This window comes from Monodon monoceros, unplaced genomic scaffold (genome assembly GCF_005190385.1).
Source record: "Monodon monoceros isolate NGI ecotype Baffin Bay Population unplaced genomic scaffold, NGI_Narwhal_1 Super_Scaffold_5, whole genome shotgun sequence".
Classification (NCBI taxonomy): domain Eukaryota; kingdom Metazoa; phylum Chordata; class Mammalia; order Artiodactyla; family Monodontidae; genus Monodon; species Monodon monoceros.
The window spans coordinates 59,359,163-59,376,652 of NW_021703782.1; the positions used below are offsets into that span (position 1 = coordinate 59,359,163).

A 17,490-nucleotide genomic window follows, 5' to 3' on the forward strand; every position below is an offset into this window, starting at 1 on the left:
TTACCAAACAGACCAGAGTTTGAGTCCTGGTTCTGAAACTTGGTAGCTATGAGGATTTAGGTAAGTTATTTGAACTTTTTTGTTTCCTTGTCTGTAAACTGGGGACAATATTACTTAACTCAAAAGTTGATGTAACTTAAAAAGAATGAAATATTGCCATTTGCAGCAACATGGATGAACCTAGAGAATATTATACTTAGTAAAGTAAATCAGACAGACATATTATATGATATCACTTATATGTGGAATCTAAAAAATAATACAAATGAATCTATATACAAAACAAAAACAGACTCACAGACATAGAAAACATACTTATGGTTACCAAAGGGAAAGGTGGGGGGCAGGTAAATTAGGAATATGGGATTAACAGATACAAACTGCTATACATAAAATAGATAAACAACAAGGATTTCCTGTATAGCACAGGGAACTATATTCAATATCTTGTAATAACCTATAATGGAAAATAATCTGAAAAAATATATATATATCTGAATCATTTTGCTGTATACCTAAAATTAACACAATATCATAAATCAACTATATTTCAGTTTTTTAAAAAGTTGTAAAAATGAAGATTTTCTATTTAAAACACCTAAGATAATGCCTATCTCAGAGCAAATAAATATTAGTTCCTCTCCTTCCTCCTGAAAGAATTCTCTGAGGGGTTGGTGTAACGCTAATCAAAATGTCTATAAAAATGCCAAAGCAAAGGGACTGCAAATGAGAAAACCCTGGACTTAGTAGAAAAGTATGTGATGACTGTTTTAGCTCTGCTCCCCATTTGTTTTAAGATAAAGGCTAGATCCATGAATAATTGCAAATAGCTGGATGTTTTTAAATATTAAAATGATTGTATGAATTTTCCACTTTTCTCTTATTTGCACAATAACATATAACCATAGTATTGGTTTAAAGGCATGTGATTCAACTTCCATCTCTTTGTCTATAAAATGAGAACATTTGTTTGAATCACCTACTTATAAGACAGGTATATCAGAGGCTGCCTAAGAAGGAGTTTTTTTAAGTTTTTTAAAAAGGTACCATGTGAGTAATAAGTGTATGATTCCCTGGGCCTTTCTCTGAGTAAAGTTGGAGGTCATTAAATCATGCTGAGAAGATGTGATGCCAGAGATCATATTCTTAGAGCCTTTAAGAGCTTTACCAGAGACTTACCTATTTTTTTCTCTTTTCTGCTCATTGGCTTGTATCATGGATTGCAGAAGGTATTTAAAGGGGGGAGTGCAAGGGTCCCCAGAGAGTACAAGGGAACGCACAAAGAGCCATAAGAGTGTTGGAGAAGAAGAAATAAGGGTAGCGAAAGGGAGTAGGCCATGCATCTTCTTTCTGTGTCCCTGTCCCTGGAACTCTTTGATTTGAGCCCTCTCGTTCATCACTTAGGCTTATCCATGCCCCTGCACATGCAGCAATCATGACTGAGGCCCAAAACTCTACACTTCCTAAAGTAACCGACAAAATTATAGTCTCTGTGGAAAAATGGTTAAGAGTTGTAAAGCTCATAAACATACATCCCTGCTTCCACTTGGCTAGCAAACAGCTGTACCGCCAAAAAGCTGAGCACTGCCAGCTCTGCCTCTGTCACTGACATCTGCTTATTCTCCTACCCAGGCACGAATTGATCAGTACCACTGGCAAAAAAAAAAAACCCACTCTGCCAGGGCTGGTCCTCAGCAGAGCTATGGGATGACCTCCTAATTATATCTACCCTCACCAGACAGGGCCAAACAAAAGGGACCATAATCACTACTCTTTTTTAAAAGTTTTGAGAGTGCCCAAACTTCTTTTTTATTTGAGCTTTTCCTCTTCCTATCTTGAATGCAGTCTAGAGAAAAGAGTTGCATCTCTATATATTCCTTAAAGAAAATTTCCTTTTTATTGTCACATATAATATTAAATTGTATTACTTGATTTCTGATCTTTCTTTCTCACTGAAACATAAACTCCAAGAAGGCATGGAGTATGTTTTATGCACCACTGTGTCTCCAGCACTTGAGTAAGTGCTTAGCATATAGTTGTCGACTAAATGAAGGCATAAAAGTTGAAATGTTTGTGTTATTAGAAGAATAGGGAAGAAAAGTGAAAAGAAACATTTGTAGAGTGCTGTGTGCAGGCACATGCTCAGCCCTTCACATGGGTCATCTCTTAATCCTCTTTAATCTTTGAGGTTACCTTATGAAGTAGACACTGTGAACCCCCATTTTATAAAAATACAATAACAAAGGCAAGCACATGCTTAGCCAGTGTTTCTTCTGAAAGGTCAAGGGGACAGATGACTCCTGAGATTTGGGCAGTATCTGAAAACAACAGTGTTTGGCCTGGATGCCTAAAATGATACTCTCCGATCACATGGGAATTGAAGGGCTTTCTTGTCTGAAGATATTGAGGGGTCTTGGGAAGCAATTGCTCTCAGCATTGTTTCCAAGGAGCTTCACAAAGGGTCCTGCCCAGCCTGATCAGGCCACACTCTGGTTGAGGAATTAGTTCTGGGGGGCCTTCCTGATGCCTGTGATGGGCTTCACAGGTGGGCTGTCTGCATCTATAAGTTGGCATCATGGTCTGGGCAGAACCTACCGCAGGAAAGGGTCAGTCTTGATTCTGAATGTTGTCCATCCAACTCTTTTCCTGGTGCCCAGAGTTTGGTGGTGGTTCTCAGCCTCACCATAAAGGAGAACAAGAATTTTGTTTTGCAAAGCCATCTGCTATGTATATAAACAAACCCATTAGGGGCACAGCTCCTGACATAGCACCTTGACAAAGTTTAGGCTGATGGTATTCATCTCCACCCATAAGTGTAAGGTAGAGCCTGTGTATTGAACTTTATTTCATCATCAAGTGGTAGGGAAATTGGAGACCCACCTATGCTGTTGCCACTTCCATACACACAGTGAGCTAGGCCCAGAGTCTGCAGGAAAGAAAGTGGGTGATGTGTTTCCTTTTCCTTCTCTTACTTCCAGAAAGGAAAGTGGTTCCTGCAGGAGAACTGAATTGCCCTGGAAGTTTAGCTTAAAACAATGCACATCAGCCCTCATGAGGGTTGTGAGTTGGGTGACCATTACTTATTTATTGAAGTATTTATACTCTGGTTCCTTCTACCAAGACTAGAGTGTAAATTTGTAAGGAAAAGATAAATGTAATAAAGAGTCCAATATACTTCTTATCTTGAACGCCAGGAGTCTAAGAATCATTATCTGGCTTTTATTTAAACTCTTGGTGGGTCATATGTTTTTTCTCTAGGAATTTAATCAGAAACATTACTGAAAATCTGTTAAACCTGAGAACGCAGATATCCCTAGAGTTGTGCTGTCCAGTACGGTAGCCACAAGCCACATGTGGCCATTTAAATTTGAATTAATTAAAACTACATAAAATGTAGAAGTTGGTTCCTCAGTTGACTAGCCACATCTCAAGTGCTCAGTAGCCACATGCAGCTACTGTATTGGACAGTGAGATAGAGGTCATTTCCATCAACACACAAAGTTCTCTTGGACAGCGCTGCCCTAGAGAATACCCTTCCATTACTGTATTTAGTCATGCGCTTCCTTTCTCCTCTAACTTTTTCCACTCCCCTTCCACGTTGGGAAGGAAATCCACACTCGGCTTCACGGGGCTACTTCATCATCATTAAGCAGCAAGAGTAACCATGAACTCCTGATCTAACGGATCATCACAGAGCTGTCAGTGACCCCACATGACAAAGTAAAGAGGAGAGGTTTTTGAGAATGAATTTTAGGGCTTCCCTTGTGGTGCAGTGGTTAAGAATCCGCCTGCCAATGCAGGGGACGTGGGTTCAAGCCCTGGTTCTGGGAAGATCCCACAGGCCGTGGAGCAACTAAGCCCGTGTGCCACAACTACTGAGCCTGCGCTCTAGAGCCCTCGAGCCACAACTACTGAGCCCACGTGCCACAACTAGTGAAGCCGCATGCCTAAAGCCCGTGATCCACAACAAGAGAAGCCACCGCAATGAGAAGCCCGTGCACCACAACGAAGAGTAGTCCCTGCTCACCTCAACCAGAGAAAAGCCCGTGCACAGCAGTGAAGACCCAATGCAACCAAAAAAATAATAACAATAAAATAAATAAATTTATTGGGAAAAAAAGAATGATTTTTAATACTATGTGAGCTCATAGGTAATATTAGGGGAGAAAACAGGATACAAAACAATATGTATAACATTCCAGTTTTGTGTGTATATATCTGGCTATGTCTGAATTGTAGGAATAAAGATAATTTTTCTTTTCTTTGCATATACTATTCTACATTTTCTAGTTGGTACAATTAATTCAAAATATTTTAATAATTAGAAAAACAAGTTTCTTTTTAGAAGGGAAAAATACTTCCCAAAACTGACAAGAGGAGGAATGATTCTCCTTGACCTTCAGGAGCTACAACTTGAGTAAAGTCAGTTTATCTGCAAGTTCCTCTTCTCCTCCTCCATTCTTGGAGGTAAAATAACTTCTAAAATGGGGGAGGGGTGATTTTCTAACTAAATGTGATGACTAATATTTATTGCCAACATAAACTTATGTGTGCATTCTTCTGCTACTATAAGTGTATGTGTTCTTGTTCCAACTGCATTATCAATCCTCAAGGAAAAGGTGTTATCTTCTAGTTCTTTGGTCTCTCCAAAAGCACCTTGACCAGTATTCAGTAACTGTCATTGACTGACTGACTGACAGATTGGCTGACCTTGCCATCACTCTTATGTTTTATGCCCACGAAATGTGTTAACATCTTGCTGCGTTTTGCTTTGGGTCCTTGACGTAGTGTTCCTTCCAAACTTACTACATGAAATTCAGCAGCTGGAATACAGGAGCCATTCATCAGAAAATGAGTTAGGCTTTCTCTGGTTTTTTGTGTGTGGCAAGATCCTAATGGAATCTTTTAAAATTATGTTAGTTTTATGGAAATAGCAGTGGGAAGAGGCTATGTTAAAGCTCTTTGATTTGAGTGACCACAGTCATCCACACCAGTGTATTTGGCATCTCTAGTAACTGGCTTCTTGAAGGGAGGGATTTAATAAAGAGGATTTTCTTTCCCTGAGTTGGCTGTGAGAGTGGTAAAACATGCTTGTGGGGCCATTCTGGTTTTGACTGTTTCTCGTGTGTCAGCCAAGAAAGCCACAGGCAGGAACTACAGTTCACTCGGCCCTCTCACTCAGACCCAGATGGACAGGGGAAACTGGGAGATGGAGCTCAGGATGTTGGGTTTACTATTTAACTTCACCGGGTGTATTTCATTGCATTATGAACCTTTTGTACTCTTACACTTTACAGCACTCAAATGTAGATTGAAGCCATGTGAAATTCCTGCCATGTCTTCAAAGCAGGGAGAAGACAGGAAAGAGAGAATGAATTGGTTTTCACAAAAGGCCAGTGGAAGTCTCTATCACTGTCCCTGACATACCTGAATGATCAATGTCCCTATGTGGGGAGTTGTGGGAGTCTGTCTTCCTGGAAGGTTAATATTACACTGAGGAATGCTATCAGGGTATATATGAGTGACAAATATGAACAGAGCCAGCATAGGGATATAAATAGCATATATTGTCTATTTTGTTCAGTGAGGCAGCATTACATTCTAATAAACCAACTGTGATGGTTCCTGGTAATGTTTTCCTCCTGATGGTGATGCCGTGATTACATGTGCCTGGCCACTGGGTACCCAAAGTCAAGATCAGTCCAAGAAACCTCCCAAATGAAACTGCACATCCCAGGTCTTTCAGCCCACTCAAGTTTGTTGCTGTTGTGAGCCTGCATGGGGGCAAGTGAAGAAATCAGAATGTGTGTCAATTAGTGAAGGATCTAGGAACCAATATGGGAAAGAGGTATATAGCCCAGGTCCCGAGGGCCAAGAATGTTCCAGAGGATTCCACCTGGGAACTGGAAGTGAGCTACATGCCCACTGCCTTGTCCATTCTTACATTTGGTTATTGTTGAAGGACTTACTTGTTGCCCTTTTGAAAATTTTATTTCTCTTAATAAACATTTTACTTTTGAGAGCTACATTATTGTGACGTAATTTTACTTTTTTATTTTTCTTATTTAGCAAACATATATAAATTGTGTTATTAAAATATATAAATATTAATTATATTCTCCGATTATATTGTATAATATGTAAATATTAACTCAATTTAATCTTCATAATAACTCACTAAGGTATAGGTACTACTTTTTATTTTTGGGTGCATTGGGTCTTTGTTGCTGTGCGCGGGCTTCTCATTGTGGTGGCCTCTCTTGCTGTGGAGCATAGGCTCTAGGCTAGCAGGCTTCAGTAGTTGTGGCTCACGGGGCTCTAGAGCGCAGGCTCAATAGCTGTAGCGCACGGGCTTAGTTGCTCCGCGGCATGTGGGATCTTCCCGGACCAGGGCTTGAACCCGTGTCCCCTGCATTGGCAGGCGGATTCTCAACCACTGCGCCACCAGGGAAGCCCCTAGGTACTACTTTTAATCCCGTTTTACAAATTAGAAAGCTGAAATACTGCAAGGCTAAATAATTCACCAAGACTACACAGTTGGTAAGCAGTTGAGCTAGGATTTGAACCCAGGAAGTCTGGCTCCAAAGTACTTGTCCTTCACTGATACTAAAATTCAGAAAAACATAAAGCCAAAAAAACCCCAAAGACAACTATAAATATGTTGCCTTGCAGTCTGCCCTATACATAGTCTTCCACATAACTGAACCCAGTCTCCCTATTCAGTTTTGTATCTTGCTTTATTTTCCAACTGAACCTTATAATGGTCTTTCCACGATGTTAACTCCTTGTAAATACTGTTTTCATGGCTACTTAACATTCCCATCAGGTAAATGTACCACTGTTCAACCGTTCTCTTATGGGTGGCCATTTTTCCTCCTCTGTTGGTTTTCTGTTATGACAGCTAGCACTGTGATGACTACCTCTTGCAGAATTTCTTCTGTTTTTCAGAATACACTTTTAGGATACATTCTTGGAAGAAAAATTCCCCTGTCCAGAAGTATGAACACTTTTAGGTTCTAGATGCAGGTTGTCAAGTGATTTACAGAGGCTTATACTCCTTTGCAATGTCTGCACACTCTGCACAGGTGCCTTTGTCACCAGTCTCAGTCCAGCACCAAGAATGACTTTCAGAAATCTTTGCTAATGTGATAGGTAGAATATGGTATTTTATCATTGTCTTGATTTTTATTGCTTTAACAGCTAGAGAATTGCCAGTTGTCCATATTGGTTGATAAATTATATGCGTATCTGAGTGATCTGTTTGGGTCCTTTGCCCATCTGCCTACTGAGTCCATGCAGAAGACTTAGGGCATCAAAAAGAGAAGAGCCAGTAGTTTTCCATTCTTTCTTCTCCTGCCTTGACATGGAATTTCCTTATGTTTTTTCCTAGTCTATACTGCTAACATGAATTTCATCTTCCTCCCAAACCTTATATGGATTTTTCTCTTGATTCTACATAAAGTATACTACTGTTTACTTACAAAGAATGTTATTTTGTTTTCTACTGTGAGTGTACCCTGTTCATAAATCTGTATCCGTCCTCTGTCTTGTATCATAAGCTCCTAGAGGGCTGGTCTGTGGCTTTGTGAGCAGTTCAGCACACATTCCTTGGTGATATTCCTAGCGACCATAGAACAAGCCTCCTGGCCAAGGGTAGTCTGCCTTGAGAGTACTAATCAGAAATGAGAAGGGTGTGAGCATAATAGGTTGGATGTGTTAGTGTGCCTCAGTTGTACTTAAAGAGAGCGAAAAAGAACCCAACCCAAATAGCACCTTCCCTACCTCTTGATAGGTGACTCCATAAGAAGAAGCAGTTCTAGAGGAGGAAAGCACACAGGACTAGGGCTCCAAAGTCCATGAATTAGTTCTGTATTCACCATCGTGTAATGTTTGTGGAAGGAACCCTGGTGGCACTTCCTCTACTAATCCCTTGTGTTTTCACCAGAAACAGAGTCATGATATCAATAACTGACATTCATAAAGCACTTTCAAATGTTATATGTGGATTTCCTTATCCAATGACTTGCTTAATCTCCATAATCACCCAGTGAAATAGACAGAGACTTTCACATGTTAGAGCTGAGGAAACAAGTACCATGAAATAAGGTATTGAATGAAGATTTCATTATATTTTTAAAACCGTATACTCCAGAAAGTAATCTTTTACTTAAATTTATTATGAGACAAGGAGGAAGAGGGAAATGGTAAGGTATCATGGAAGGTGTGGAGAATCATAAAAAAGGACCACATAGGACCCCAAGGGAAAAACTCCATTGAGTAAGAAAAAAATTGAAAAGATAAATGAAACAAGATTAGCAAAATGTTGATTATTTTCAAATATTAAGAAATCTTTCCACATATTTCTTCATTATATTGTTTATTCACTTCCAGTTTTTCTATTTACTGCAAAGATCAGCAATAATGATAGTTAAGTAAATGGTTGCATATCTGACTATGAGATACTATGTACCTATTCAAAATAATGAGGAAGAAAAAATATAAATGTGTATGAATGTATCCTTTGGAAGTACAGATGGATAGATCTATGTTGCATTTTTTAAGCTGAGCATTGTTAAGAGCTTTATTCAGGTTTTTACGAAATGTGGAAAACAGACTATAAAATAAAAGAAGTTAAGGAAGATGCACTTAAAAACTGGTGAGAGGGCATGGGGTAGGAATGTCCCCTGAAGGACAGGCCTTCAGTGTCCAGGACTCTTTGGAGAGTCTAGGGAAGGTGTGAAGCCCTTCAGCTTCAGGTACTAGAGCAAGAAATAAAAAGCCCCTGGAGGTAGAAGAGCTTCTGCTCAGGTAGTACATTATGGATGCTTGGTCAGAAGATTTTGTAGGTGGGCTTAAGGGTTAGAGGCATTTTGTCATATGAAGCCAGGCTGAGTGAGGGTCTAGCCAGGTTGAAATGATCTTCTGAACTTGTGCCCTGAAGTAGCTCAATGCCATGCTTGCATTTCAGGATTTTATGGGCAGCTGCAGACATTCTGCCCCCCACATTACCCTGACTCTCAGAGAACCATGCCGCCTAGCAGCTCCTGCAGTGTGGTGCCTTCCTTCGAGGACTGCCTGGTCCCCACGTCTATGGGCCAGGCTGGCTTTGACGTTTTCCACAGAGCCTTCTCAGCTCACTCGGGCATTACAGGTGTGTTGGTGTCTGTGACTTAGACACTCGGGCAGACAAGCAGGTGAGATCAGGTGGGTTTCCCGTGACCAGCCTGGACTAGACTTGACCCAGCACATGACCACATCAAATCCTGTTCGGTCTGCCCGTGAAATGTCTCTCCTCTTATCTTCCTCTCCAGCCCTTCTCCAGCCCCACTTCCACCACCCTCGTTCAGGTGCCATCATGTCTCTCCCAGACTTAGGCAACAGCCTTCCAGCAAGTTCCTTGAGTCAGCTCCTTATCTTTACCATTCTGCCCTCCAAGCTACCGTAACCATTGCCTTCCAAAAATGAAGGATAAAATAAGGTACTTTCCTGTTCAGCTACCTTCAGTAGTTTGTAGTTTCCCAGAGAATAAAGTCAACTGTCCTCAGCAAGGCATTCGAAGCCTGCAGGAGTTGAGCCTGATGGAACTCTCCGGACCTGCGCTCACGTCTCATGTGCCCTCCTCACATGTCTCCCTACATGCTCTGTACCTGAGCTTTGCCAGCACACTTGGCCCCACGTGTCCCCTCTCTGTCTCCGCTCCCTCTTTCCCCCTCCTGGAATGTTCTTTCTTTATCTCTCTGTCTGTGAGAATCCCATCCTTTTTTATGGCTCAACCATAATATCACCTCCTTTTTGAGGCCGCCCTCACTCTTCCCTACAGAACTTCACTTTCATTGCTACTCAGCCCATCTCTTGTGCCAAGTCCTATTTTAGCCACCTGCCTGCACATCAGCCTCTTCCCCCACCTAAGGAGCCCGAGGACGGGGAGACCCGCTGAAGGGCCTGGCCCGGCACGGTTTCCTCCTCAGCCCCAGCCAGCATTTGCTCCCTGCGTGCCCGGCGTCTGCAACAAGGTAGCAGTTGACTTGTGCGCTCTTTCTCTTCCAGTGTGTGATCTACCTTCGGGTTCCTCAAGCCTTTTTGGGGAGTCTCTTCGCAGTGGACCTGAAGATACCACGTTCTTGCAGATCAGCGCTGTGGATCGCTGTCCTAGCCAGCTCTCCTCTGTCTATACTGAAGGCTAAAAGCTCCCCTGGCCTCCACTACCACTGGCATCCAGAGTCTTTTTGTTCCTTGCCACCTTTTCTTCTTATACTTTCACAGACTGTAAGAAAAAGGATGTCAAGCGAATCAGCGGAACCTGCCAAGCCCCAGGTGTGTCTTTGGAGGGCAGGGCTGAATGGTCAGAGCTGGGCTTTGTAGGTGTGTTTGCAGCTGTTCCTTTTTCTCCCTGGGTTTGCCGGTGACCAGCAGGACTCTTTTCAAAGGGAATTCAGAGTCTCACTCTACCGAATACCTGTTACTCCCTGGCTGCCAACCTTCAAAGGACACCAGTGAGATGATGTGCACGTGAAAGTGTAATTTGGGGATTTGCTGAAACTCCAAACAAGGAAGGGCGACCCAAATTGCCAGAAGCACAGTGAACTATCCCACCCAAGAGCCAGGCACAGCAAGGGGAACCCACTTCCAAAGCACAGCGTGGGCTCAGCTCTTGGAGGACCCCAGGTTTCCCAGCGCCTGCCTGCCATCCAGTGAGCTGGCTGCCTCTCTCCTCTTAGATATTCCCACACTAACCATTTGCTTTCAGTGTTTCTCCAAAAGCAAAATGAGAAAGTTCTGTCAAGCACAGGCCCTTGAGAAGCACTACAGCTTGTTTTATATTCATGCAACCTATCTTAGTTCTTTGATTTTAAAGACTTGTTACTTACGTCTACTTTTTAAAGGAAAACAATGTTTAGAGGTCTGTTCTTTGGATGGAAATAATTATTTTAATGCCCCCAGCTATGTACATCTTGCCTCCGCTGTGGCTCTGCTTGCCCGCACCCTGCAGCACCTGTGAGCGCCTGGAATGTTACTGTTGCATTAGCAAAGGCTACCTGAGGGACATGGGGTAGGCCACCCTCTTCCCAGTGCTGCCACAGAGACCCTCGTGGGTTGACTCTTCAGCGGCTCCACCTCGAAGACATTTTTCAAAGGAAAAGGTCACTTGACGGGCTCACCCATGGCCTCCGCTCTGGTGCTCTGCCCAGGGACCTGCTAGAAGCTGTGAGAGCAGGGACACACGAAACTGTGCTCCTGGGTTCTCAGAAAACCAAACTAGAGATGCCTGATGTCTGGCTACTTTGCACAGCCTCTGCTCCCTCCGTTAGGATCTCCCCTCACCTGTCTGTCTGTTGCTCCCTTGCCTTCCTTCTCTCCCTCTTTTTGCATCGCTCTCACACTCTTCTTGACTGTGGTTCAGACATGCCCACCACCCGCCATTGCCTGCTCACCACCTCTGAGCAAGGTCTGGCCATAGGCAGGTAGAGGGGACAGTTCTGGAAAGGTGGCCAGAAGGAGGCAACCTTTCTGTCTGAAACTCTGTTTTGAGGGCCTGGAATTTACCCAGAGCTCTCGGCCATTTGATCTCAAACCTGAATAGGATGCCATTTTCTGTGACGCCTTTACCAAGTTATTAAAAAGATCCAGAGTCCTATGACATAGGCTATAAAAGTTGCCAAAACCCAAAAACACCTGGTAGATTCTGACATTACAGTACTCTCGCCTCTCACGATTTCTTTTCTCTCTCTTTAAAAATGTTCTCTGAGGGAAAATGAAACAATGCTATTTGTCAAACTGGGATAATTATAATCTTCAACAAGACAATTAAACAGCTTGGTGTCAGACTTGGGATCCGGTGACAGTTTTTATCCTGACAGACATGTCCTTCCCGTTTGGCCGCACGGTCGGTAGTGTTCTGCCTGATTCCGGACTTCATTCTGACACGAAGTAGAATCAGCCGAATAAAGAACAAAGTGCAGGGTCCGTTCTGACAGTGCACTCAGTCAGTCTAGTTTCTCTGGCCAGTGGGCTCTGATCTGAGGAGAGCCATCATGCAGACATCCATGTCTGCAAAAGAGACAAGTCATTCACTTTACAAAAATCTGCTCTGCTTTACAAAAGAATTCGCGTCAGGCTTTCTTTCCACATGAGTTCTCAGACGGCACACAAAGTCCCACCCCTCTGGCAGGCTTTGTGGGTTGTGTCACTTGGCCTAAACAGGGACCATGTCCTTTGTCACACCCTGCGGAGAAGGGAAAGCTCTGGTATCTTAGAGAGACAATCTATTCATTCTAAATCCTGGAGCCTCTACAGGGAACTCAAAACACATTTCATTTGTGTGATGAGGAGGGAAAAAATGGAAAGGCAAGGTTGTTACTGCAGCTGCCTGTGGCTTTTGCTATAATTTCAGGTGAAAACAGGTTAGGAGGACAAAGCCAGAAGCTGAATCTCAGAAACTTTGGCTGGAGGACATCCTCGTGCACATCTGTAGTCTCCCCGTTGGCCTCGCTGAGGCCCGAGGGAACCAGAGGGTGCCAGACAGCAGCGCACCTGCGGGGCCTCCTTCCCCAGCAGGAATTGGGAGAGGGAACAGGCCCAGTGCAGCCTGCAAGGCTGGGTGCCCCTCACTCCCCTTCCATGTTTCCCCTCAGCTGCAGGTTTGAGCTTAGGGCCCCAGGACAGGACACCTCCAGGTTCCTTGGAGACAACACACGCTGCCCTGAGATTCCAGAATCTCACCTGACCTTAAAATTTGTTCCTTGCTTGCTTTCACACTGCACAAGATTTATATATGCTTTCATCATTATGTTTGTAGCAGTAAAAGTAGAAACTTCAAAAACTCATTTCCTTCCATTTCCTGGTCTTTTTAACTCTTGATATGTAACCATTTTCGTAAACATCTGAAGAGAGATTGTCATTCCCCTCTTTTAAAAGACTGGTGCTTGTGAAAATACACACAGCGCAAAGCCAATTATCCTATTACATTAAAAAAAAAATCAGTATGCCTAGAGACATTTCATTTGCTGCATTGTCTTAATTCCCTAAAGGGACTGCATCAAAATGTAAGTTGTAATTTAGCCTCTGATCAGCTGCTAAATATTATTTAAATATTTACTAGTCCTGTGGGGTATCTCCCATTACCCATGTCTACCCCAAATTATTTAGGTGATTCCAAAATGAACAAAAGGTCTTCAGTCAATCACAGCAAAGTTTCCACTGATAAAACAGAGCTTTGGTGTTGTTCTGTTGTTTTAAAATTAGCAGCTGTCAAGCACATTAACATACTAGAACAGAGGTAAGTGTTCAACCCCCTATCTAAGAACCTTGCTTCCCAGTTGCCTTGAAATATTGGGAATAGTGATTGTAAATGTCCAATTTAATTATTTGGTATTTTATTTGACTGTTTTGACCGTGTCATTTTATAGCAGCATTTTTTATTGGCACTTTTTGTTGGTGGTGTGGAATTTCTGTGGTTACATTTTTTTTTTTTTTTTTTGCAATGAGTAAAGAAAAAAAAACACTCATTGGAGAGATGGCGAGTGTAGGAAAGAAGAGATTTATTTTGTACAGACAGCAGAGCATCCTGTGTAATGTTGCTGACATAAAGCACTTTGGGGGGAAAAAGTGGAAATCTGTTTCCCATAAATCACACAGACTCTTGTACATAGTTATATACACTCACGTAGAGAAGTGAACTGCATATATCATACTGGATATGGGGCTGATTTTACTCTAGGGGCACATCTGGTGCTTATTGTCATAAATCTTTTAAAGAATTAGGTACACTTTTTTCTATTAATATGTATAGTTTTGTGATTTGTCACAGTTATGTTTCATATAATCATAAGTTATTTTGTCTTGTTTCATGAAGTCCTTTTTTTATGTTGAAAGTAAAATGAAGGGATTGTGCACTTGGTACATAATAAAACTGGAAATAGAGGATGCGCCCACCTGCCTGAAATCCTCCTTTAGCATTTCGTTTTAAAACATGATGGCAACAACCATTTTTTGTTTGTTTGTTTTATTATTTTGTTTAGTTTTACCATCCGCCTCAGTCATATTGGATTGGTAATTATAATTAAAAGCAGATGGGGGTGGGGGAGGGAGTGTCCAAGGCCAGTTTTAAAATGACGCATCGCTTTGGGCCAGAGCTGCAGCCTGGATTTAATTATAGATATGAGGACGAAATGGCAGTAAAAATGAATGTGTCCCTGAATCCTTTACATGTTGGGAGTGTCCATAAATAAAACATGAAGTTTTATTTCATCAGATTTAATTAAAGCTTTTATACATGTTTTATTGGTTATTCTATTAATCTGCTTCAAAAACTGGATAAATGTGTGCTAGGGTTTGGGGTTTATTTGTGCCTTTTCAATGTAGTGCTACATCATGCTTCAGAAATGCCTCTAGTGCATGGTCCTCCAGGTGATGGGGTTTCGGCATGCTGGCCATTGGAGTGGGCCCTTTCTGCCCAGTTTTCCTAAAACCCTGCCAAGAAAGACACAAGCATCAGCTTCCTGTGAACTAATACCCTGACCTTTAAGTCCTCTGATTTCCCAAAGGAGAGAGGGGCAGTTATCATTTCCCTGATTCCTTGTCCTGTCTGATCGGCTTCTTTCCTCAGCTCCCATCCTGAGGGGACAGGGAAGGGGAAAGGGTTGTCAGGACATTCACACATCTGACTGCCCCGTGAGCCAAGCACAGCACTCTAAATAAAAGACATCACATTATCTCAAGGATTATTCTTAGAAAATTGACAGTTTTCTCACTGAATTTTTAAGACTTGAGAATTATGTTCATGGAAGATACAAAGCAGAAGGGATGATGGCTCCCATGCACCTCATCTGGCTTTTCAAGGTGCTGGGGGAACATGCAGCAAACTCATGTGGTTCAGGCTTTGGAGGTGAAAATAGTGCTGACTGACAAGACACAAACTGTCTCTACTCTCTAGAGGGAGGCAGCTGGTGGGAGGGTGATTTGGTCCAACCTCTCTGGAGGACGGTGTGGCATTAACTGGTAGAGTTGAAGATACACATACCCTGCTATCCAACAATTCCATTCCTCTCTTGGGAGTCAATGGTGGCTTAGTTATAAGATGTCCAATGCTATTTACAATGGTCAAAACTGGAAATGACCCAACTGTCCACCAACAGTAAAAAGAATAAGTGAACTGTGCTAAAGTAATGAAATGCAATGCAGTGCAGCAAAGGCAGTCACAGACCTGCAGCCACATGCAGTAATTCAGAGCTGAGTCTCATGAACTGTGTTGAAAGAAAATACAAGACAGAAAAGAAAATATACAGTGTTATTCTATTTATACACAGTTCAAAAACAAACAAAATTCAAATATGGAGTTTAGGGGGCAGAAGTATAAACAACAGCAAGGAATATACTACCACAAAGGTCCAGGTACTGATGAACTCTGGTCAGGAAGAAAGGGCAACCCAGAGTACTCCCGGGGTGCTGACCAACAGTGTTTTATGTCCTGACCCATGTGTTAGGTTAAACAGGTGTTTGTTTTGTAATTTAACTGAGCATACATATTTTTTTAGTTTTTAGTTCAAATGCATGGGAAGGTCAACTCTTATATCCTCTACCCCCGGGGTCTGCAAACTTTTTCTGCAAAGGGCCAGATAGGACGTATTTTAGGCTTTATGGGCTATATGATCTCTGTCTCAACTACACAACTTTGTTGTAGCTCAAAAGCAGCCATAGACAATATACAAACAAATGGGTATGGATGTGTTACAATAAAACTTTACTTATGGACACAAATTTGAATTTCCTATAGTTTTCAGATGTCATGAAATATTTTTCTTCTTTTGATTTTTGTCAACTATTTAAAAATGTAAAAAACATTCTTATTTCACAGGCCATACAAAAAGAAACAAAAAAGGCAGCAGGCAGGATTTGCCATGGGCCATAGTGTTCTGTCCCTAGTCAACTGAGGGAACATTCCCCTGCCCTTCCCATAAATGTCTGCCCAAAGAAAACCACAGTGAGGAGCCCCTCTGCTTATTCTTCGGCTGTTGGGTCTGATTCCTGGAGGAAATTCATGAGTTCTATTGATTAAGCTTTTGTTTGTTTAGATTCTGGGTTCTGCTCCCTGGGATACAGATGAATGCTTAGAGCCTGGAGTGCCACTTGACTTTATCTCTGGATTTGAAGTTTTTAATAAAAAGAACTGGGCATACAGAAATCTGTGAGAATTGGAAAATGAGCACCCATTCTTTCCAAGCTAACCAAATATTTGCTGGATCTTGGCAGCCATAGCCAGCCGTTTCCTCTGAAATGCTGAGAGGTTATAAGTAATGGGAGACTTCATTTTTCTCAGGCCATAGCTCTTATGAGAAGCTGGAGTTGCCTCTCAAAACCTGCAGCGTTCTCAGGGAGAGGAGAGTCAGTGTTTTATGTCCAAAGATTCCACTGAGATGTCTGGAGCAGAGTCGGGGGCACTGACAGCGCTAAAGTCTGTGCCCTCTCCTCATAGCAGGAGAAGGGGCTTAACACCCCAGCACCTTCTCTGGCCTCTGGTTTTCCGCAATGCCTAGCTCCCTAATTCCCAAACTTAAGGGTTTGTCAGCCCTGACAGTGCTGCCTGTCAGCCACTCATGCTCATGATAGAGAATGAGACTGAATTCACATGGTCGTGAATGTATACTCTCTTTGTATCTCTAGCTTGTGATAACATTGATAGTTTTAAAAGTATGGTTGTTCACGAGTCCTGCGGCATTTTTAAGTACTAGCATGGACTAAATCCTCTTCAGTGGGTCTCCCTGGTGGTTTTGTGTGCTTGGCTTTGTGTGTTGTGTATGGTTTGGATACTAAAGCTGCAGGGAACACAGTGTCTTGGGTGAAATAATCTGAACTTTATAAAGAGAAGTTTAACCAAGAGAAAGCTTAGAGAACATTCAGTCCAACTTCATCTTTTACAGAGGATGAAATTGAGGTTGTTTCATTCATTTGTTCATTCATTCATTCTTTTAACATTTTTTGTGTAAAATACACAGACGTAGAAGTGGCTGTCATGCTCACATAGCTGACAACAGAAGATTCCAAGGATCATCTGCCCAAGAACATTGCCCGGGTGCCTATTCAAAATTCACACTCTAGAGCTTCTGTATGCAAACCCCAGAGTTACTGAGTTGGAATGTTTAGGGGTAAGATGGTTGCATCCGCATTCTTAAATAAACTCTCCAGGTGGCTGTCTATGGAAACTAACTTTGACTGCCCCCCCCACCCTTGATTTAGTGGAGGAGGCTGACCATTTAACAAGGCAACGTAGTTTAATAAGAGCTAACAAAGAGGGCCTTCCAATCCCTGCCTGGGGAGACAGGAGAGTGGGGTCAGTTCCCTGGGGGATGGGATGACTGCCTTAGTCCTAAAGGTCAAGTTAGTCTTCAAGAAGCAAAGAAGCAGCAGAAGGGTGTACCAGGCAGGAAATGGCACGTTTGCAGAGCTGCCAGGAAGGACAGTAACTCGCGGGCGTCACCCAACAAGCTAGTTGGA

General features: G+C 42.4%; 1 protein-coding gene across 9 annotated transcripts in view; it reads left to right on the plus strand.

Annotated features, from left to right (window-relative positions):
* The window catches only part of GLIS3 (GLIS family zinc finger 3), a 662,455-nt gene extending 648,246 nt beyond the window's left edge, over positions 1-14,209 (plus strand). For all 9 annotated transcript variants that reach the window (XM_029201554.1, XM_029201560.1, XM_029201553.1 and 6 more), the window contains 2 exons: positions 8,969-9,151; positions 10,048-14,209. In XM_029201554.1, the coding sequence (XP_029057387.1) occupies positions 8,969-9,151; positions 10,048-10,184 (320 nt within the window). In that variant the 3' untranslated portion in view covers positions 10,185-14,209. The remainder of the gene's footprint in view (positions 1-8,968; positions 9,152-10,047) is intronic.
* The last annotated feature ends 3,281 nt before the right edge of the window (positions 14,210-17,490 follow it).